We start from the raw sequence: 22,866 nt of genomic DNA, 5'->3' as shown, positions 1-22,866 counted from the left end.
TTGTCAAAGATGGGGTAAAAAACCAGGATTGGAATGAAATGTTTCTACAACACATTTGCTCCCAATGTGAGGCAAAACTCGATTTAAAAAAAAATCAGATTCCCAAATAAATAAATAAATAAATAAATAAATAAATAAATAAAACCACAGTGTGTCCCTTTAAGACTAGAAAGGTGGGGGAAAACTGGTTCCTTAGCAATATTGGCTTTTCCCCAAAGGGTACAAAAAGCTCTAAGGGATTCGGGATAAGGGCTAAAATACATACAGATTTGGCACACATGACTGTGGGGGTCATAGCATGAGCTAAGACACAGCTGCGCCCTGTGAACAGAATGACAGGCTTGGTGACAGAGCCCTTAAGTTGCAGTGGCAAGCTTGGATGCCAGCCAACCTAAATCCTTCCTGGACGCTGCTGCTAGAGCACAGCTCTGAGCTGAGCACTGATGTCAGCTTGGTTGAGCACACACAGCACAAAGTCTCAGCTCAGCTTGTCTGGAAGAGTAAGTGAGTTTATGTGCACTGAGAATATAATCACAGGCTGGGTTTTTAGCTTATTGTCATAGCACTTGAAAAGCAAGACTTTGTGTTTGATCACACTGCTAAAAATTTAAAAATAAAATTAAAGCCTATAGGGGCTGGAGAGATGGCTCAGTGGTTAAGCGCACTGACTGTTCTTCCAGAGGTGCTGAGTTCAACTCCAGCAACCACATGGTAGCTCACAACTGTCTGTAATGGGATCTGATGCCCTCTTCTGGTGTGTCTGAAAATAGTGACAGTGTACTCACATACATAAAATAAATAAGTAATTCTTTAAAAAAAAATAAAGTCTATGTAATACACACACAGGGTGGGGAGGAGAGAGGGAAGGGGAGAGAGAGGGAGAGAGGAAGTGAGTGAGAGAGCGGGAGAGTGATAGAGCACTATAACACAGTGGGCTTGTCTGGAAGAGGAGACAGTTCTGCTCTACTTTCCTTACGAAGCATCAGCACGTGGTAGTGGTAGCATGATAGAGTCACAAGTCCTTTAACCCACTTGACACTATAAAACAGACAGCATATGAAGAACAATTATCTATTCCCCCAGTTGTGGAGCTGGGCAGTACAGAGTGAAGGTAGAATGTGTATGTGACAGGAGTCTTCTCATTGGTCCCTTGAATGAAGGAGGCAGCAAGGGCTCCTCCTCTTTGTTAGGGACACGAAATTCAAGACTCTGCTCCCACCAAAGCTTTCTTCCTAAAACTCTGACCTTGGGAATCATAACTAGAATATGAATGTTGGAGGACCATAGCATCCAGTCCACAGCAGGGAATAAAGGAAAAGTGCTGCAACATGTCCAAAGGAACCTTCAGTTCTTCTACCCTGACTTGATCATCGCTGTCACTAAATACTGTACTTACAGAAATGACAATTCATGAGTCACCTAATAAGAACTAAATATCCAACAATAACATGACATACATATCAAAACTAAGAATCAACCATTACACAACCTTTTTTAAAAACTTGAGTATTTCTCCATATAAATCTTACAGACCCAAGTATTACTAATTCAGAGACCTGTTGTGGTAAACACAGTTAAAGGATGAGGATGAAGATGGGTATGTAGAGAGGAGAAGCAGGAACAGGAGGAACAACAGGAGGAAGAGGAAGAAGAGGAGGAGGAGGAAGGAGAGGAGGAAGAAGAGGAGGAGGAGGAGGCAGAGGAGGAAGAAGAGGAGGAGGAAGAGGAAGAGGAGGAGAAGAAGCAGTAGCCACACTTCCTCACAAAGGGTTCTAGTTAGATTACTGTAATCTATCCTGAAACTGTACCACACACTTCTCCCGCTTCTGAAGAGATGGAAATCTGCTGAAACTATAGCATCTGGGCTGACACACTTCTGATCACATAGACCATGCCTTCTAGATTTACAGCATGCTAGGAGTGGACTCAGTGGGTAGGCTATAGAGTCATGGAACAGAATTAGTTTTATAGAACCATACAATAAAATACATACTGAAGTTATACAATAGGGTAATAAGTCATTTCAACAGGTTAAGTAGCCAACCAGCAAGAATAAAAGTCAAATGCTAAGGCCTGTCAAATACCATTTCCTCTGTGACACCTTCCCAAACAAATCCTGGCAGGGTTCATTCCCTGGGAACAGCACCTGAATTGCTGGCCTGTCTGGATAGCTACTTTATAACAACAGCCCTACAAGTTCTTCACCAGAGAGATTGCTCTGTGCTACTCTGAACTACAGAACAATCGCTACAGGAATGCCAACCAGTGACACAAGCACTCTGCACTTACACAGAGCCTAAACATTCAAGTCATTCGTCACTGCAGTCAGACTCCACCAACATCCTTCCCTCTCCTCAAACAATTCTACAATGAGCAAAAAGTCCTCCCTAATCTACTCTTCTAACTAACCAAATGGCATGTCCTTTCACTGCTTGCCCCTGCCATGTAGGCCTACTGGTTCTGGAACATTCCAGACTCACTTGCACATCAAGGTCATTCACATGCTCTTCTTTCTGAAACTGGGGGCTCACTCCCTCGATCCACACAATCCAAACATAATATGTAGCCTGCAACCCTTCCTAGCTGTCTTTTTCCTTGCTTATTTTCTCCATTACTCTTTCTCTCCAGCCAGCAGAGCAAGTGTCTGGAAAACTCCACATAGACAAGTCTTCCAGTTCCCTACAGAAGCTCTACCCAGCTGCCTCAGGCAGGCTCTGAGCACATGGTTGTTTATAAGTAAATCAATCTTCCTGAAGAGGAAATTCTTCTCTTGTCCAAGCAAGCAGAAGCTTTAGTCTAAGGAGCCAATGGACTCAACAGCTAATTCTACTAACCTACAAAGGGAGCTGAAAGAACAAAGACAAAACAGCAGTAAGACAGAGGCGAGAGAGGAGCCCAGAATGCACGAAGCTAGCTGCTGCCTTCCCAGGTATCTGTTTGTGTCCTACCTATATTAAAATAAGTGTTGGTCTTTGCACACACTTCAAAAATAGAAGTGTATTAGTCACAGAAGTCTGGCTAGGGTATGAACCATTCCATCTGCCTAGGAGTTTTGGGAGACTGCCCAGGAATAAATTTAGAAGGGGAAATAAATCCTAAAAGATTCCCAAACGCTGTTGAGATGTTTTCGGCACTCACATCCTTGACAAGACTATCATGAGCATTGATAACTAATGTGTCAGACAAATATCGCTTCCAGATCAGACTTCTGGTGAGGCTCTGTGTGCATCTATGGGTTTTGAACAGAAGAATTAAGGAGAAAAGGAGGCAAGCCTGCTAGGCATCTCCTCCTACCATGCAGGGCTACAGTCTCTGCAGAGGTTTCTAAGGCACTGAAGAAGAGTGTTTGCTTAAGTATCTCTGCTGCTTAAGAGTAAAGCACCTCCATTACCTTCTCTTACATAGCTGTCCCACTTTTTCCTTTTTTCCCTCTTCATGAAAGTTTAAATATGGGCGGACTCTTACTAGAACTAGCAGAGCACAGTTTATGAGTTTTGCGAACCTGTGGGAAATTCCTTCCAATTTCCAAGTTTCCTACAAAGTGGCCTCAGTCATGGGACACTCTAGGCTGATTCCTCCGTTTCACAGAGGAACAGAAGCAAGCCAGGCTGATAACTGGACGTGAAATCCCACATTTTGAAGATGAGAAGCTAAGGTCACCAAGAGTGAACAGGAGGTAGCTGTTGGCAGCAGCAGCAACAGAATATAGGATTATGCTACATTTCAGTTCACCTCTTGCTCTTCCCACTGAGATATGATCAAAGAGCTAGCTGGCTTCCCTGCAACTTATTCAAAAGTACAGGCCAACCTAATGAGAACCCATTCATTATATAACTATAAACAGCCTGGCAGGTGTGACTTCAGTAGCCACTAAAGGAATATAAGTAAGTCCTTCTCTTACTCCAAATGAGAACCACCAATAAAGGAAAGCTCAGGCTCTTACTTCAGAAGACTAGACCAGAAGAATCTACAAAGGTACTACTTAGGAAAACAGCCTGGCACAAAAACTTCACTCAAAGTTTTAGAAAAAGAAGCAAAGATCCAAACGAGAGAATAAAAGATTTCAGTGCTGGGCAAAGGTCACTAGAACAATGCCCTGGCAATTCTACAGCTGGATATCATCCCACCCCAGAATCTTGTGAGTCTGGTCTGGATGACTTTTATTAGCACCCTGCCCCTAAAAAAAGGTTTCAGGCTTACGTAACCAGGAGACACATTATGAAAAGCTATGGAAATAGCCAATACTGATGATCACTAAGTAAAGAGTTCTGGGTTTAAAAATATGGATATGGAGGATGAACTGCAAACCAGGCCTTAGCAGCTAAACAACTCGGGGCAAGCTCCTTAGCTTCTCTGTGAAATGAGCTACTCTCAGGAGCCATTACAAAGGATAGAGCCTTCCTTTCACAGTCACACAATCAAGCATGAAAATATTGGCAGTGTTTTGCTGTTATCACTATGGTTGAATGCCCCTTATGGGCTAGAAACAATGTATGTTGACATAATTCAGATAAGTGATTTTCTGCCCTCAAAAGCTGGTAATCTAAGCAGTAACACATGTGACTCATGAGGCTACACTAACTTATTCACTCATCTACTGAACATGTAACTTAGACTCTGGGATCTAGCCCTCTGCATTACAGTCCTGGAGCAACAATTTACTTGTATGACACTGGCTTACTACAGACCCCACTTCTATGAGGAGATCTACTGTAGTACGGCAGAATGCCTGGCATAGAGAAACAGGCTCATTATCTATGTTCCACATCCATTCAGGTCCCTTTCTCTAGCTCTTAATTTGCCTCTCTTATAGAGCTGATATAAAGAAGAAAGAAAAAAATCCAATAAACAACAACCCCCCCTAAACAACCCACCTATAAAATAGTGTTATTTTATATGATAGATATGATAGAAAGGACTTTGTTTTTAATTAAAAGCATGGAAGCAATTAATTATGTTTATTAACACAAAATATTAAAAAGTACCTTAATCCAGACTTTATAATAAATAAAAATAAATTCAAAACAAGCTTTGTGAACAATTATAAAGCCTGAAACAAAACCATCAGTAACACAAGAGAAAAACCTTTCTGGACTTGGATCAGTCAAAACACACTCTTAATAAAAAGAAAAGCCCCGAATTTGAATATGCTGTGTTTTCAGAACTCTAAAAGCATGAGAAGAAATGATGAAGTTTTTCAAATGGACAAATATCTGACCTGCAACTTCACTAAAGAAAATATGCAGCTGGGTGGTAGTTGTACACGCCTTTAATCCCAGCACTCAGAAGGCAGAAGCAGAAGGATCTCTGTGAGTTGAGGCCAGCCTGGTCTACAGAGTGGGTTCTAGGACAGCCAGAATTACACACAGAGAAACCCTGTCTCTAAAAACAAAGCAAAACAAAACATCAAAGCTAAACAAAACAAATAGGCTAAAGGCCTGTCAGCATTGAAAATATGCTCATATCACTAACCCCGGGAGAAAGGAGATACAGTAAGTCTATATGAGAGAACTGGAGAGGGGCTCAAATCAAAGCAGGACCAGCCGCTCTTAAGGCCAGGACACAGAACACCAGAACTCCACACAGCTATGTAAAGCAGTCCCAACATTTTGGAAGGAAAAATAAAATAGGATGTAATTTCTTCTCCTCCTTAAACCCTCACCCCCACTTCAGGGCCTCCTGTATGTTAGGTGTATACTCCAGCACTGAGTCACAGCCTAGCACTTAAGTTTTTCTGGATTGCTACTATACAATCCAGAAAAATCTAAGTATTTATCCAAGTGCCACTGAGACCAAATTTCTAAGCAAATATTTATGGCAGAAAGTACATAATAGCATAATAGTTTTAAATTGGATATGGCCCAACTGCTTTCAAATGGTGAGAGATGTAACATATCCACCCAATGGTGTGCTCGACAATAGAAGTGGATGAAGCACAGATACATGCAACAACAGCTGGAAAGCATGGGAAAGAGCCAGATTCAGAGTGAAATACAACACACACTATCCATGGGACATTCTGGAAGCTCTGTGAACAGAACAACCTCTGTCAGGATCTGATGGAAATAGAAGCAACCACATACAAAAGAGTGACAGAGATTAAATACTCTTGTCAAAACTCACAGCACTATACACTGAAAAGAGTTAATTATTGTACTGAACTGTTTAATCCATGCTAATCCTATCCTGGGTGGCCGTGAGACTATGGCATCATTATTCTTCAGGCCTGGGCCATGGTCAGAACCCAGACTCTGACGCACAGGACCAAGTTCTGTCTTCACTGCTCATTCCCCTCCCCCCCCCCCCACGCTGCTTCTTTTTAGGGGAGGGGACCCTTTGCTGACCACTGAGGAATTGGACTCTGGAAAAAAGCACTAATGGGAGATGCAGACATGCTCTTAATTGTGCTCTAATGAAAGCATGAACTCCTTAAACCACAGAATCCAAGCTGAGTGGCACCTGAAAAGCTACTAAGCATGCCCCATGTTCCCTGCACTTGAACCAGGCCATGGAGGGGGACACTCCATTTCTTGTTTGGGTTTTGTATGAGATAGGGGCTCATGTGGCCAAGGCTGCTAGCAACTTGCTATGTAGCTGAGGATAATCTTGAACTCTTGTTCCTCCTGCCTCCATTCCCTTGACTGTTGATATTACAAATGTGAGCTTATCATGCCTGGCTCTCAAGTCCCCCCTCCTCCCTCTCCTCTTCTTCCTCTTCTTTCTCCTCCTCTTCTTCCTCCTCCTCTGCCTCTTCTTCTTCCTCCTCCTCTCTTTAGTTTTAGGTTTTTGAAAATAGGGTCTCACCAGGCGGTGATGGCGCACACCTTTAATCCCAGCACTTGGGAGGCAGAGGCAGGTGGATTTCTGAGTTCGAGGCCATCTTGGTCTACAGAGTGAGTTCCAGGACAGCCAGGACTATACAGAGAAACCCTCTCAAAAAAAAAAAATAAGAAAGAAAGAAAGAAAGAAAGAAAGAAAGAAAGAAAGAAAAAGAAAAAAGAGAAAAGAAGGTCTGTGTATCCCAAAATAAACTGGATAACTTATAGGCATACAAGTAATACTTAAACCACAAAATTCAAAGCCTAGAACTAAAAGAAGTCTTTCATACAATGTCAATCATCCCTTCACAGATGGTGGCAAACAAAGTTGAAAGAAAGGCAGCGATGTCGGTGGGGAGCAAGCTGATACAGCTCCTGTGGAAATCAGTGTGCACAGTCCTGTAGGAACTACAGCTAGATCCACCTATGACTCCACTGAGTCTGGGCACATGCTCAAAGGGCTCACGTGCTACTATGGAGACATGTCTCATCCAAGTGCACTGCCACTCTAATCACCATGGCTAGGACCTGGAATCAGCTTCCAGGTCTTTCAGCTGATGAATAATGGATGTGATACACATACACACACACACACACACACATACTCACAATGGAGTCATACACTGCTGTAAAGAAGAATGAAGTTATGAAATATACAGTTAAATGGATGAAACTGGAAAAAATACAGTAAGTGAAGCAACCAGGCACAGAAAATGAAGCACACACTTCCTCACATGTGGATTCTAGCTTTGAATCTCTAATTCTGTGTGTTCTACTTGGAGTATCCACAGAAAGAAGCCATTGGGAGGGAAAGGCCTTAAGTGCGTGGGTAGAAAACAGGTAACAAAAAAAGCACAGAGCAGGAGTACTGAGTAGAGACACGCTTAAACAGGGAGGGGTGGGAAGCAGGGTTAGGATGTATAAAAAAAGCTATATGGAAACTTACAAGCTTGTAGCCAAATTTCAAAATGTACTTATAAAGAGAGAGAGAGCATCTCAAAAGAGATTTCTCTGAATGACTGGAAAAGCTGCTCCCAGAAGCCAAGAGTTATTAACAAAAATCCTAGTGTCAGATACAGGATACTTCTTTAGAAACAGTTGGACATAGAGACCCCAAAGACCCCTCCAAAACCATATAGGCCCTTGCCATCCCTCTTAGCTGTCCACCAGAACTAAAAAAAGGTCTATTGATGAAGATACCAGACCACCTGGATGCTAGATACAGACAAACCTAGCAGGAACTGAGCAGGAAGATTCCTCTTTGCTGGTTAGCTTCCATAGTCCTACAAAGTACTAAATGCATGCTACTGGGGGACAAAAGGCATCAATGTTCTTACCAAGTTGTGAGTCTTACAATCTACTAGACCAATCTGCCAAGAGAGACATGCCCATTTGCACAATAGTGGCATTACTGTTATAATAGAGGCAATTAACTGCCCCCCTGGGTTGGATTTGAACCCACTACAGGAGGGAATTCATGTTGGTATTGTAAATCTTGTTAAAAACTTACAGCAAACAAAATCACTGGGGAGGAGGATTCACAATACTGTTGCTTAACAGATGAACATGGCATCAAGCTGCCTTCTAAATATTTATGTTTATAGTAACGGATAAACATTACTTTTAATCAGAAAAGCCTCTCTTTCCAGTGAGCAATAGTGAAGACATAGAGTCTCGAGTCTGTAAAACATGATGGGAGTAAGTGACTGATGAGCACCGGGCTCTAACGGAGATATTTCTCTTATCCCCTCTAAGGCTCGGACACTGAAGAAAAAAACAGGATAAAAGAATGAAAGGGCAGGGAGATAAAAGGTTATGAAATGTCATCACTCCTGGACAAGGCACAGCCATGCACTTATGAACCCACAGGCAGCTATGCACGCCTGTATTAGGTCTAGACAAGAATGGGACTGTCAATAATCAGGGATGGATAAAACTCAGGAGGTTCCGCCCTTCACTGCTTAGCTACTGCTACTGATAGATCTGGGGAGGGGGGAACCACTGCCTTCACTTGTGTACCCATTGACAACCCACCAGGAGAGTAGGGTTCCACTACACTGGACTATCCAGGGTTCCACTACACTGGGGTATCTAGGTTTTCACTATGGATAGTTCCAATCCAGTGGTCACAGAGATGGCATTGGGTATTAAAAAGTCACAAAACAAATACAAAGTCATGATCTGGGAAGGGGAATGGCAGTAGTGGGGGAGTTGATAGCACTGGGGGGTTATTAAGGCAAGAAGTGAGGACAGAGAAGTCAGCATACATTATATACTTATAATAAATTGTTAGACAACAATCACTTTTCAAACACTGTCTATTATTTTATGTGTATGAACATTGTGCCTATGTTTACGACCATGTACGGCTGGTGTCTGTGTAATTCAGATGAGGACACCAGATTCCCTGGAAGTGGAATTACAGATGGTGTGAGCTACCATGTGGGTACTGGAAATTGAACCTGGGTCCTATGGAAGAGTAGCCAGTGCTCTTAACTGCTGAGCCATCTCCCCAGCTACACAAAATTAATATTTTTTAAAAGGCAGTGACATATCTACAGTCAGATACTTACAACAGTAATAGAACTGGTAGCTTTTAGCCCTAAATTTCTTGAGAGCATCACCTGTCATTAAGTTTAATAAGCCAATGAGTATTCTTTGGCATAGGGGAGAGGGAGTACAACCCCAAATCATATGCACTGAATATGGAACCATTGCCTTCTGTTTCTTATAAAACATTAGCTAGAGACATACTTAGTAAATTGTAGGCACTCCCTAATTTATTTTATAAGTCAACAGATTTGTAATTGAATGACTAGCCTGATCCTATGCTGTGACACTACTTAAGTTTCTAAACCCCACTTGTCAATATAGTTATATTTAATTCAATATTTTTACTTACCTGATATTTAGGCCAATAAAATTTGTCCATGTGAAAATATAATCTCCACCAAAGACCATTCCAATATAAGTTATTAATATATTCTAAAAAGAAAAATGGTAATATACTGTTATAAAGTGAGCTTTTTGAAATGTACATGTATTAACACTCACGAGATTCAAGTACAAAATAAATAAGCATACAGTACCAACAAAGGTCTACCATCTGCATGTAGCAAGAGGAGGAGCAGGAATCCGGGTTCTCTAACATGACCTTGCCTCATCTGTTTCTCTAAAGGACAAACACTCTCATCTACATGAAGAATACAGCATCAACTTGTCATCAACTTGTTCTGCCTCCCAGTGTGGCCAACAGTATTGTTTTTCTCCCACTGGGATAACTGTTGATTTGTGAGGGAAGGGTAAAGAACAAGTATTTTCTTTGAAAAATTTTAAAGGAAGGCCAGGTAACAGTGGTACAAACTTTTAATTCCAGTATTCAGGAGGCAGAGATGGGTAGATCTCTGGGAGTTTGGAGCCAGCCTATTCTATAAAATGAGTTTCTATAAAAGGGCTACATAGAGAAACCCTGCCTTGAACAACTTCCCTCAAAAAAAATATAAAAAAGGAAGATGGAGAGTTGACCAACATACAACGTCTTTTGAGGACTCTTTCTTGATATCTTAAAGAACACAAGAATTAGGGTCAGGCATAGTGCTGCACACCTTTGATCCCAACACTCAGGAGACAGAGGCAGAAGGATCTCTGTGAGTTCGAAGCCAGCCTGTTTGCATAGCTAGGATTCAGAACAGACAGGACTGCATTGAGAGACCTTATCTCAACAAAACAAAACAAAACAAAACAAAACAAAACAAAACAAAACAAAACAAAACACATAAGAAGTCATTTCAAAGTAACTTAAAATCACTTCGACTGGATCAGCAAAATGGCTCAGCAGGTAACTTAGAACCTAAGCCCAACTTATGGCTAAGAACCCAAGTCAGAAGAGAGAACTGACTTTCCTAAAGTTTTCCTCTGACCTACATGAGTGCCCTGTGGCACGCACGCGCACACACACACACACACACACACACACGCGCATACACGTTTGTTTGTGCACACAGACATAGGCACACAGACAAATACACAAAATTTTACAAGTCACTACAATAGGTAGTCCCTATTGATGACACCATGCACTTTGGATACAAGACTTAGAGGATCTGAGCTGAATCCATCTTGAAAGTCTTACCACTAAGAGCTAGCTTTCATAGTGCCAGAAGGTGCTATGCAAGCTTCCAAAAGAGGAAAGCAAACAATAATCTTACCCATATGGGCTACAATGACGAGCATGGCAAGAATTCGGAAGTTCTTCCTCTACAGTAACTGATGTGTCTAACTTTTCCCACATTCCTCAGAGCTAAGATACCTTCAAATAGAGGCTATGTCCTTGCTAAGTTCTTATAAACTGATTTAGAAATTACCACCACATGTCAAGATACTAAGTCAGCAAGTAGGAATAAGGCTGAGACTTAGGCTACTGACAGATTTTTTAAAAATGTTACTATTTTATTAATATTGCGGTGAATATGACAGGGGGTGCACATGTGCAATCAGAGGACAGTTTTGTGGAGTCAGTTTGCTCCTCCTACTTTTACATGAATGCTAAGAATCAAACCCAGGTAGTCAGGTTTACACAGCAAGTGCTGTGCACCTGCTGGGCCATCTTGTCTCCATAGCTACATTTTAACTAAGGGTTTTTTCTTAACAGTCTTTACTTATTTATTTTGGAAGGCACTCATCCCACAGTATGTAAATGAGTCAGAGGACAAATTCTAAGAGTCAATTCTCACCTTCTAATATGTGAGTTCTAGAGAGCTCATGTCATCAGACTGGGCAGCATGTTTACCAGCTAAACCCCAGCTGGCCCCAGATTTTTAATTTACAGGAATGATTTTTAAATAAAGCAGATCCCAAAAAGAAACAGCATTGTTCTTTCATCTCACCTTAATGCATCCAACTATTGTTGTGGTGAGAGCAGAGTTATACTGAGTACAGAGTACTGTAGCATACATCAAGATGAACCTAGACAGAGAAGGAAAGGCTCTGTTACAAGCAAGAGCTTGCTGCCCCACCATCCCTCACTAAGAGAAATAACCAGTGAGGGCCATGCGAGCTCTGAGCAACTGAGAGCTTTTCATGCCTCTCAACAGCATCAGATATTTGAAACTGCACTGAAGAAAAACATGCATCTATTTTCTGACTGGGTTTTTTTTTTCCTGCTACCAAAACTATGAACAGCTCATCCACAATGTCGAGGGCTCTAAAGAACATCCTTCTTGCTAACTCATGCAAGCCAGACAGAACGCTCAGGGCTCACAGGCCCCTGTCATCTGGGCATTTGCCATTGGGATAAAGTGTCCCATGGCCAGGATGAAGGCAAGAGAGTTTCTCAATAATGGAAGAAAACAACATGAGAATTTAAGAGATGGCAGGCCTGCTCAACAGATATTCCACAACATTTCTAACGCCCATGGCAGGCCTGCTCAACAGATATTCCACAACACATCTAACGCCCAGATCACAGAGGCTTCTGAAGCCCTGTCTCCTGTGTGCCTGTCCAGTCATGAGCTGCAACCAAACTGACCAGCTAAAAAAACACAGCTGGGAACTACAGAGACCCTCTTCCCTTCTACACAGAAGTCAAGCAGCTCCAAATTGAGATGCCACCACTGCCAGTCACTAACCAAGCAAACTTAGATAATTAAGCTCACTCTGCTTTCTTGCATATGAGAGCTAATGACATATGTCAGATGTCAATGTTGAGGAAAATGAAATGATATAAATGGAAATACAGTGGCTGTCATCACACAGTGAGATGGTGGATAAATATCCATTTCATTTCTCCATTCATCTGGGCGTGGCTTGGCCTCAGTTTAACATATTCCCACAGGGATGTGAAGCCACTGGGATTTGAAGCCACCAGGATCTAGAAGGTAACACACTCAGGAAACTGAACAAGGCACTCAGAGTCAAGGGAGAAGAATTCTACAATTTCTGAAACCTACTTCTCTAGGAAGTGATCTGATAAGAATGTATTAAAGGCTTACCCCATGACACAGGAGAGGGTGAACTGCAGCAGGAACAGGGTGTCGGCCCAGCCCTCAAACTCCATTGCCTGTAATACACAAGAAAGCACTGGGTTTCAGAGCAGACACGTCAAACAGCTCTCATTCATTAACTGAAGTCCTTCTGTTCAGTAGTCACCTCCAAGGACTGAGAGGGGTACTCAGGAGCTTCAAATGTTGGGGGGTGGAGAGACCCTTTTCTTTAAGGGTGTGGCCACTGATGGATGGTCCCACATCTGTGAGTATATGGGCAAAATAAACTGGACTGAGTCAGTTATTCCTAAAAAGGGCAGGGAGAATATGAGCTTGGTTAGAGAGGGGGATGAGACATGGTCTAACAATAGAGAACAGGTGCTGGTCTTCTAGAGGACCTGAGTTCGAGTCCCTGAAAGGGTGCCTTCAGGGAGTCTGGCACTCTCCTCCAGTCTCTATGAGTACCCCGACACACAGTACACACACACACACACACACACACACACACACACACCCATAAAGCAAGCTAAATAAATTTGTAAAAAAAAAAAGAAATTAGGAGTGGGGTTTGGAGGGGAAGAGTGGATGAGTATAATAAAAATAAATCCTATGTATATATGAAATTCTCTAAGAATTAATTAAAATAGTATATTATAAAATAGAATTGTAGATATGAGTACTTGAATCAGTTTTCAGATCTGCCCCTTTCCAAACTAAAATATAGAAGAGATTTTTAACTTCCCCATCCTGCTACTAAAGAAAATGATCTTTCCTTAAAGATACAAGTCACACCTAAGTGTGCCATTTTTGCAGGTGGCTGTCAATCAAAGGCTTTGCTGACCCCATTGTAGTGCACAGAAGCGCAAACACAGCCTTAAGTTGCATGTGTAGCAGAAGCCAATCTGAAGAAAACTAGTCAATCAATTTTTTCCTCCTTGGAAGTTGTTATTCTGTTGTTTTTGTTGGTTGTTTGAAGCCAAATTTTAAGAACCCAAAAAAGAGTGGACAGTCATCTTCCATTAGAGGCGGGTTAAGTAAACGTGAAAAACATTTCAGATTTTATCTCTGTGCCAACCTGTCCAGCTCCAACTTTCCCTGTATCCAACTAAACTCCAGTCTGTGGCTGCCACAATACCAGTTTGTGGCTTTTCCTGCTCACAAAACACAAGATGAAGTCTCATCTGTGGCAACCTTGGCCTAGAATGCCTTTCCTGTGATCATGACTTCTGTTCACCCATCAGGCTAAGCTCAAGGCTCCTTCATGAGGCTGACACTGATCAAGCACTTGGATGGTCCTCGGTATTTCTCTATGGCTCTTATCTCCCAACTGTGTCTGCACCATATCTATGGACTGCGAGCTACAGCAGGAAACCCACCATTTATGTAGCCACATCCCTAGCACAGCAGTTACCCAGCTTGTTCACGATTCTTTCATTTTGAAGTATATCATATAAAAAGAAAAGCCTCCAATATGAAGTAATAACAACAATAATCAAGACATGTAAAGTACATAATCACTATTACAAGTAAGATAAGACAACTCTATACCCAACCTAAACCTCCCCTGATCATCACAATCAAATAAGGGCCCTTATTTCTAGCCCTGGACACCTCTGAAGTACTTCTGCTAGCATAACAGGCCTGGCAGAAATGATGATATTCTAAAGCCACACTGTGTCTCTCAGTCTATTAGACTATTAAAACAATGGGCCCCAAATAAATTGAAATTTCCCCAAGAATCTCATGCTGGTCCTATTTCCTAGCACCCATAAGGCGGCTCACAAGCATCTGTAACTCCAGTCCCAAAGGATCCAACAGCCTCTACTGGCTGGAGTTTGGTACTACTAGAACAGCTTTGCTGCCTAACAATGTCAGGTAGAACACTGTATAGTACAGACTCTTCTGAGTCTTTCTCTTTGCACTGGCATAACTCTGATTAATCCTGGTCCTGAACACCTTGTCATGGACTCATCCATACTGTCAGTTATAATAGAATTCCACCCTGAGAATATAATACAGTTTATTGAACCACTCTCAAGGGACTTGCATTTGCACTGTTCCCACATAATTTGTTCTTTAAAATAAAGCTGCAGCGAACCTCTGTGGCCACATTCTCATTTATCTTATATAACACTCGGACCGTTCGATTGACGGTTTCTTGTAGTGAGTTTATCTTTACTTTATAAGAAACTGCCAAATTGTTTTCCTAAGTGCTGCACTATTTTACATCCTCACCAGCACTGACTGGGATTCTCACTGTTCTGCATTCTGACACACTTAGAACTGTTTCAGGCCAATCCACCAAGCAGTAAGTAGTCTCTTGTAATCTTAATTCGTATTTCTCTATTGACTAACAAGGGATTATTTCTAACATGCTTACTTAATATTTGTATTTCTTTTATGAAATGTCTGCCCAAATATTTTGGTCTGTGTGTGAGATGTGTACACACCTAGTATCCATCTGCACAGCCCATATCTGTATATGTGGCCATGCAGAAGCCAGAGCAAGACCTCAGAGGCCATGTTCTCACTCTCCAGCTTACCGCTGGGAAACAGGGCCTTTCACAGAACCCTGGCAGCTCCAGTTTTAGCCAGGCTGCCTAGCCAGTGAGCTCCCTTGTCTCTCCACCTACATAGCCCTGTCTGTTGCTGTTGTTACTTTGTTTTGTACACGGATGCTAGGGATCCAAAATCAGGCTCTTACCCACTGAGCCATCTCCCCAGCCTTCCAGAGATTATACTTACTTATTTGGTGGAAAAGAATGCACATGCTAAGTGTTGAGGTCAGAAGAAAATTTAGGGAAGTTGGTTCCTATTTCTACTATGTGGCTTCCAGGGATCAAACTCAGGTCATTGGCCTTGGTGGCAAGTACCTTTTACCCTCTAAGCCATCTCTCTGGCCCCTCCAAAATCTTGTCTTCTGATGACTGGTTTCTACAAGTTTTTAGATACATTCTCAGTAGATATCCTTAATTATAGTAAGTCACACACATAAGCACATGAATCATCTGTGAGGAACAAGTCATTAGCATTATACCCCTGAGCTGCTTCCCTCAGCTCTAAACGTGGGTGTGCAATTCTGACATCTAGGGCACTGTGCTAAGGACAGTTTATTCAGGTTTGCTATTGGTGAAAGTAAACCAAAACAGTCAAAGTACTGTCTGGTATTTATGGGGCCTTCTGCCCATATCATGCAATTTGGCTGTCAGAACACTTGTGTTAGATGAGGAGTAAAGGTCTTATTATCCCCAGAAGACAACACTCAACTAACAGCAGGTCACTGAACTAATATAGATAGGCCTGAGTTTGCAAACTCCAAGCCTTAAGGCTCTCTTTATATGGAACACTAGACTTTATTCCAGTAATGAACAGTCAAAGATGCCAAAGAATTCTCCTGGGATCCCTGCTCCTTTCTCTAAGTATTTGGCTTGCCCCTGAAGAAAGTTAGTCAGTCTGCTGTATTCTGGCTTTAGCATAGGAATAGATCTTTGGCTGTAACTATGACAAGAAGCAGCCTCTTGAAAACACAGCTACAGGATAAATATGACCCAAGCAGCCCCTACAACACGCAAGGGCCTGCTCCCTCTGCCACAAGAGGGCATTGGAGAAGACAGAATGACGGAAGAAGAGAAGGAGAAAAGGAAGGAGGGTAGAGGGAGGAAGGGAGAGAGGGAGGGAGGGCAATAAAAGCTACTTCTTACTAACCGTCTCAACTATGCACTAACTCAGAAGCACACAGTTATCCTGTTCATAGGTGTGTGTCCTGCCCTACAGCCTAGTCATCCTATCTACACTGAGCAAGAAAGAAAACCAGGGAAACTGAGAGACTGGAAAGAGAAAGAAGCCATTATGGTTTGCTCTAGTTTGCTGCTGTTTAAGAGTCAAAGCTTTTAACACAGCTGCTAAGATGCTAAAATCCTGTTATTTCAAACACAGGTTTTGAAAACAACAAAAGGATTGTGTTTGCTTTGGGCCAGAATGCATGTAATCTTTGAGTTTGCCCAAATTAGCTCTCCTCCCTCAAGTAAACCTGAACAAGGTCCCTCCAAACACTTCATACTTTTGTTTATAAAAGATAATTCAAGAGAAATAAGACAGCTCATATATCTTTTACTTTTTTGATTAAGTCTTACTATGTGTCCTGGCTAGGCTACAACTCTATGTAGGCCAGGCAGATCTAGAACTCACCTTCCTCTGTTTCCCAAGTGCTAGGATTAAGGGTATGTATCAACACTCTCAGCTAATTTTTTAGTTAATTTTAAAAATTTAATTTGTAAACACTGCTTAATCTTGTCAAGGACAATTCCTGGAAGAAATTTGTCTTCGAAGACTGATCTACTGACTAGAACTTCTGACTAGTTAGAATGGCTGGGATGTTGCAGGTCCATAGGCTAGTTATCTTATCTCAGGCTAGCTTTAAACCAGCTCTGTGTAGGAACTAAAATCATATGACTACCAAATAACAGCATTTTGGAATCTATTAATGTAGCAGATCACTAGCTTTCACCAACACAAAAGCTAAAGTATTGTGAGAGAAACTGTGAGCCTCCCCCATTTTCTTGGAACGTCCACCTGAAGTGCCCACCATAATACATTTAAACTTGCCTTGATTTATGACTTACTTTTTTCATAAAACCATAATACTTCATGATACCACTTCCACACTGGAACATTATATTTGGAGTAGCATAAATGTGTCCTAGGACATGGTCACTGAAATTTGGCTCTAGAATAAAGTACCTTTCATTCACTGTAAGGTAAGAGCTTGTTTTTGCACCAACAATCTTCAAAACTGGTAAACTACATCCTTTGAGAAATATAACTTCAAGAGCCCCCAAATCATACATACATACATACATACATACATACATACATACATACAGTTAATGGCTGTTAGCTCTCTTTCTCTGGGTTCTCTTTATAAACTCACTAAATATAATGTACATTAGACTGCTAAATTGTCAGTGCTATGCATGTAAGCTTGTTAAAGCAGACCCTGGAAGCTAAGGAGCCTCTCCTATTCCAGACTCCAGGGCCTCTTGTGCAGAGACAGGCTGGTCCCCAGCTCTGTACCTGGGAGAGGAAAGAACAATGAAAGCAGCCCAAGAGCAAAATCACTGTCCTTGCAAACAAGGTGAATCATTTAACACAAAGATCATTATTGTTTATCCCACGATATCAAACATAAACAAAGGCCCATCTGGTTTTTTCTCCTGCCAGTTGGGCCCTTCAGTGATGGACTGCTGAACTATTCAAGTCTGGAAAAGCCCATGTTTCTGCCAAAGTTGAGGGCCTATCATCCACCCTGCCTTTGTTCAAACAGACCAACTCTCATTTAGAGAAACTGAGGGAAAAGAAAACCCCTCAAAGATCTTTAAAAACTGGAGTCTCAAGAAAAACTGGACCTACAGGTCCAGAGTCCTCCCTCTGCCTTGTAGAGGGTCTTTCTGTGTGCCTTGCTGTGTGTTTCCTCACCCTCAGTGAAGCCTTTCTTCACAGACTGATCTGCCTACTGAGTGTGAGATTTCTCTCACTGCTGCTTGCTGCACTTGTGTTTCCTCTGATTTTTAATTCTTAAGACCCATAGACAGTAACACATCTCTGAAGGAAAACTCACTCAGGAGCTGCAGCCAACTGTCTCAGCTTTCCCAGTCTATTTCTGCTGGATGTTTGTAAACCCTCAATGTCTGTCTCAATCGGGCTACTCCAGTTATTTCTGCTGGACAATGAGAGCATCTGGTTCAGTGTTTGCTTTCTGTTGCCTCTTCTATCTGCTACTCACCATTGATTCCTTTACTTTTGCTTGCTATATTTTATAAATTGACCATTCACAACTGAAAGCACTACTGTAACAGATATTCTCCAGACAGCACAGAGCAAAAAATAACTTTGCTCCGTCCTGACTCTGAAATTCTTTTTTCTTTTCCTTTTTTTGTTTAGTCTTTACCTAAATCGAGGTCCCGAAGGGTGGAATTTCTCAGACCACTTGTCTCTTCCCACTGCACTAATACACACTATTGAGAAAACAACGTATCTTATTTTCTCCTTTATGCCTCTATATAGAAACTCTTACTAGATCAACAAGTCAACAGTAGCTCAGACTGGGGTGTACCTCAATGGCAGACCACTTGCTTAGCAACAGAAGACCATGGGTTCAGTCCCCCATTTGCTACCATCATGAAAAAGGCAGAAATTTAACTTCTGACTCTGTAATTATCTTTCTGGAGGCCATGGAAATGTTATTTGACTTCTGTATTACAGAAGTAGGAAAAGCCCGTTCCAGTTGCCTTTTGTGAAGACCAACAAAGAGAATGGAACAGCACTTTAAATCTGTCTGGAATGTATACAGAGATGTTGCTCTCTTGGGCTCCTCCAGAGGAGGAAGTACAGAGGGCACAGTGACTATGAACTTTGTCAGTCAGGGAAAAAAAGTGTTTTAAACGAAACAAAGCTTCTACCTCTTGAGAAAACAGGTAAAGAACATTATGAAGAGGGTGGCCTGCCTGGTCATGCCATGTGTGGTACAGAGCTGACTAGGAGCTGTGCCACACACAGGCCTGCAGGCTTCAATCTGCTCAGCGACAGCTGGTATTACAGATTACACAAGATGCTTGCTTAAGTGTTGTTCTGTTTTGAAGGAAGTTTCCAGTTCTACAAGGGCTGCTAGCCCAGTGCATGACTACAGGCCATTCAGACTTCCAAGACTAGGAAATATCACATACTCAAAAGGAAAAGCACAAACAAACTAACCACTTCTAGAAACCAGGCACACTTGGTTTGGATGAGAAATTTTTGTTTTGTTTTTTGAATAAGTTTTTGGTTAAATAAAAATATTTGAAAAAAAACTTTGTTTTTTAGTTGCTTGGGTTATTTAGACTGGCAGAAAAGTGAGCATCTATGAAGGTGGCATTCATGAACCCTCTGCAATATGATCCCCTGCACAAAGTCAAGCCAGCAAGAGCAGTCACTATTCCAGCACACAACATTAATTGAGAGAAAGAGAGAGAGAGAGACAGAGAGAGAGGAAGGACATGATGGTGGGGAGAAAGCATGTTAGGGAGTGTTCATAGGAAGTTAGGGTGAGTGGGGGATAGATATGATCAACATATATTGTTTACATTTTGAAACTGTCATGGAATAAGTGAAATACATAAATACATACAATATATTTAAGGAAGAAGAGCAAGAATGATATCATGCCACTTTAAAAACTACTGAGAGCCGGGCAGTGGTGTTACACGCCTTTAATCCCAGCACATGGGAGGCAGAGGCAGGCAGATTTCTGAGTTCGAGGCCAGCCTGGTCTACAGAGTGAGTTCCAGGACAGCCAGTGCTACACAGAGAAACCCTGTCTCGAAAAACCAAAAAAAATAGAAAAACAAAAAGAAAAAAAGGAAAGAAAACTACTGAGAAAAAAGCTTGAGTTCTTACCCAGCAGTAAACTGCCAGGAAACTTGCCAAGGCAGAAGGATAGTAGCAGTACAAATGATCTCCACAGTTCTCTCCCTCCCTACCTGAGGAAAGTTAGGCCAAGGGCAGTGTACTCCACATCATACTCTAACCATCTGTCCCTCTCTCCCTCTGCACCCTACTCCTGCCTTAGATAGGAAACTAGTGCCCGGACAGTTTCACTGCTTTCTCTCTTCCCTCAGGGCTCTAAACCTGTATGTGGTAACAAATCACACCCCACCTTACCTACTGAGTCACTGCTCCTATTTTTAAAAGGAACAGCCTCAAAGACAAAGATAGCTAAAGAATATGCAAACTCATAAAGATTCATCCATAGGTAGGTAAAAAAAATTCCTGATCCAACATACTTGTTTTATAAGAACAGCAAAGCCTAAAAATAAGAGATATGTCTCTATGTATGTGAAGGAAATATTACAGGATCTCAAAAAAATCAACCTGTGAGTCCACAGAGTGATCCTTGGGGGAAAAATCAGTTAAGTCTTAACAGACTAAGCGGGGAGCCTAAAACGCTTCAATCTTTAGCCATGAGAATAATGTTTTGTAATTGTTTAGATGTGGACAGCAACTTTTTCTTGAACTGAGCCAGCCACTCAAGTGGCAACAGAAAAGACACCAGTCAATGCACTGGACGACCTATGGCAATGGCCTAGTGAGGTCCACAGCAGGGGGCTGTTCTTGCACAGGTACCAGAGAACGCCCAGCAGTGCTGCCAGGAAGCTAACAAGCCTTGTCTCAGTGCTGGCTTTGGGCTGCAGCACTCCCTTTTGGAGGCAGCAGCTCACAGCACAAACACACCTATCCTGACTGTTTGGAAAGTCACTAGTCAAATGATACCCATTCTGTTTTTACCTATGTTATTAAGATTTTTTTTTTTTTAACTAACTGGAAGACAATTTCTGTATACTCGCAAACCTTTAGTGTTTTGAGACAGGGTCTCACATAGTACTGGCTAGTTTCAAATTCACTATGTAGCCAAGAAGGACCTTGAACTCTTGATCCTCCTGCTTCCACACTGGGGAGCCTTTGGGAGCTTCTGTTGGTAGGTGGTTTTGAGAAGATCTCACACCACTAGCCAGGCTGTCCTCAAAGTCAGTCCCATCTTCTTGCTTCAACAAGTTCTGAGATTATAGATGCCAACCTAGCCTAGCTCTGTTTTGGTTTTGAACTTTTGACTTACTCCTTGTGAATTTCACATCACGCACTTGAATCCCACTCAACTTTCCCTCCCTCCATTTCCACCCTCCACCCTTGCAACCTCCCTCGCAAAAGAAAACAAAAAATTAAAAAAGAAAACATCTTGCCTTGGAAGCTGTGGTATCTTATGGTATGTCACTGGTGTGTCGTGGCATGTCTCACAGTATATATACCCTTTTATCCAAATAGCTCTACTTGCAAATGTTTGTTTCAATGAGTCACTAGTTCGAGGCCTTGGGCTTCTGCTGCATCATCAATACTGGATCATTATAGGGCTCCCTATTGCCCTGTGTCATGAAGATCCTGGATCTGTAGGAATGGCCCCTTCACAAGCTCCAGCAGTTCACAGATGGAGGATATGTTGGGATGAGCCAACTCAAAGCCCTGGATTTGGGCCTGGATGTTAGCTGAGTTGGTCAGCCTGCCAGCTCCCCTGAGCAGGAGCCACCAGGGCTAGCTCTACTATACCACCCAGTCAGGGGTGGGACTAGTTCTCAGTTCTCCAGCACACATGCCACAAGGGCCAGCTCTACCATGATGCCCAGCTTTCCCAAACGCTGCAGCCATAGAGGGGTGGAGCCAACTCACCACATCCATGACACCAGGGACAGCTCTACCCTGCTTCTCAGGTGAGCTAGCCATAATTTTTATTGATTATTTTTGTAAGATGTATCATTTCTAAAACTAAGTGCTAACGTATACTGGTCATTACCTCTCTAGTAATCCCAAGATTTTTGTAAATAAGAAAGGAAGAAGAAGGGGAAAAAGGAGGGACAGAACCACACAAACACAAGTCTGATTTCTCAGACTGCTCTCGTCAGCACTTACAGTATGTGCTCCCTGGGATGAGTTTTCAGCTGGATTCTGTGTTATAATTTATACAGAACTTTGGGGTGTCTGAGTCTTCTCCAGTTATTTTTAAATTTAGGATTCATCACAGAACACTTTACCTTTCTTATTGTTCAATTTATAAAGTATAGTTTTTAAGTACTTTTGCATGGTTCCACCATGCAAAATAGTAAGTATACTTACTATTAAAATATTAAAAATATACCCTGTTCCCATGGACATGCATAAAAACTTTTTGGATACTTTATTGGTTTCTATTTTTCCATAGTTTCTTTATTTAAATAGCCAAAGAAAATGTGACCATCCCTGCACTACTTAGCTCTAGGGTCAAGTGCTGAGAGCAGTTATTAGCCCTGACTATCAAAAACAATGAGCTCACACCAGCTGTTGGAACAGAGCCTCTTGTCCACACCAGCATGCCTTTGCTCTAGAAAGCATCGTACCTAGTGAACATTTTATCACCTGACTCATTTTACATGTGTCACAGCAGAGTGAGGGCAAAAAGGAGACCTACCCAAAGTCAGGTAATGATCAGCAATGGGACCAGAGGCTAC

At 42.0% G+C, this 22,866-nt stretch overlaps 1 protein-coding gene across 1 annotated transcript in view; it reads right to left on the bottom strand.

The window, feature by feature from the left end:
- The window catches only part of Slc35d1 (solute carrier family 35 member D1), a 42,882-nt gene that overhangs the window by 5,267 nt on the left and 14,749 nt on the right, over positions 1–22,866 (bottom strand). The window contains exons 9-11 of the mRNA XM_028785963.1: positions 12,809–12,876; positions 11,705–11,783; positions 9,721–9,803 (exon numbers count right to left, since the gene is read on the bottom strand). Of these exons, the coding sequence (XP_028641796.1) occupies positions 9,721–9,803; positions 11,705–11,783; positions 12,809–12,876 (230 nt within the window). The remainder of the gene's footprint in view (positions 1–9,720; positions 9,804–11,704; positions 11,784–12,808; positions 12,877–22,866) is intronic.

The sequence above is a fragment of the Grammomys surdaster genome, unplaced genomic scaffold (assembly GCF_004785775.1).
Source record: "Grammomys surdaster isolate TR1022 unplaced genomic scaffold, NIH_TR_1.0 100, whole genome shotgun sequence".
Taxonomy (NCBI): domain Eukaryota; kingdom Metazoa; phylum Chordata; class Mammalia; order Rodentia; family Muridae; genus Grammomys; species Grammomys surdaster.
This window is presented reverse-complemented; position numbering and strand designations above follow the sequence as displayed.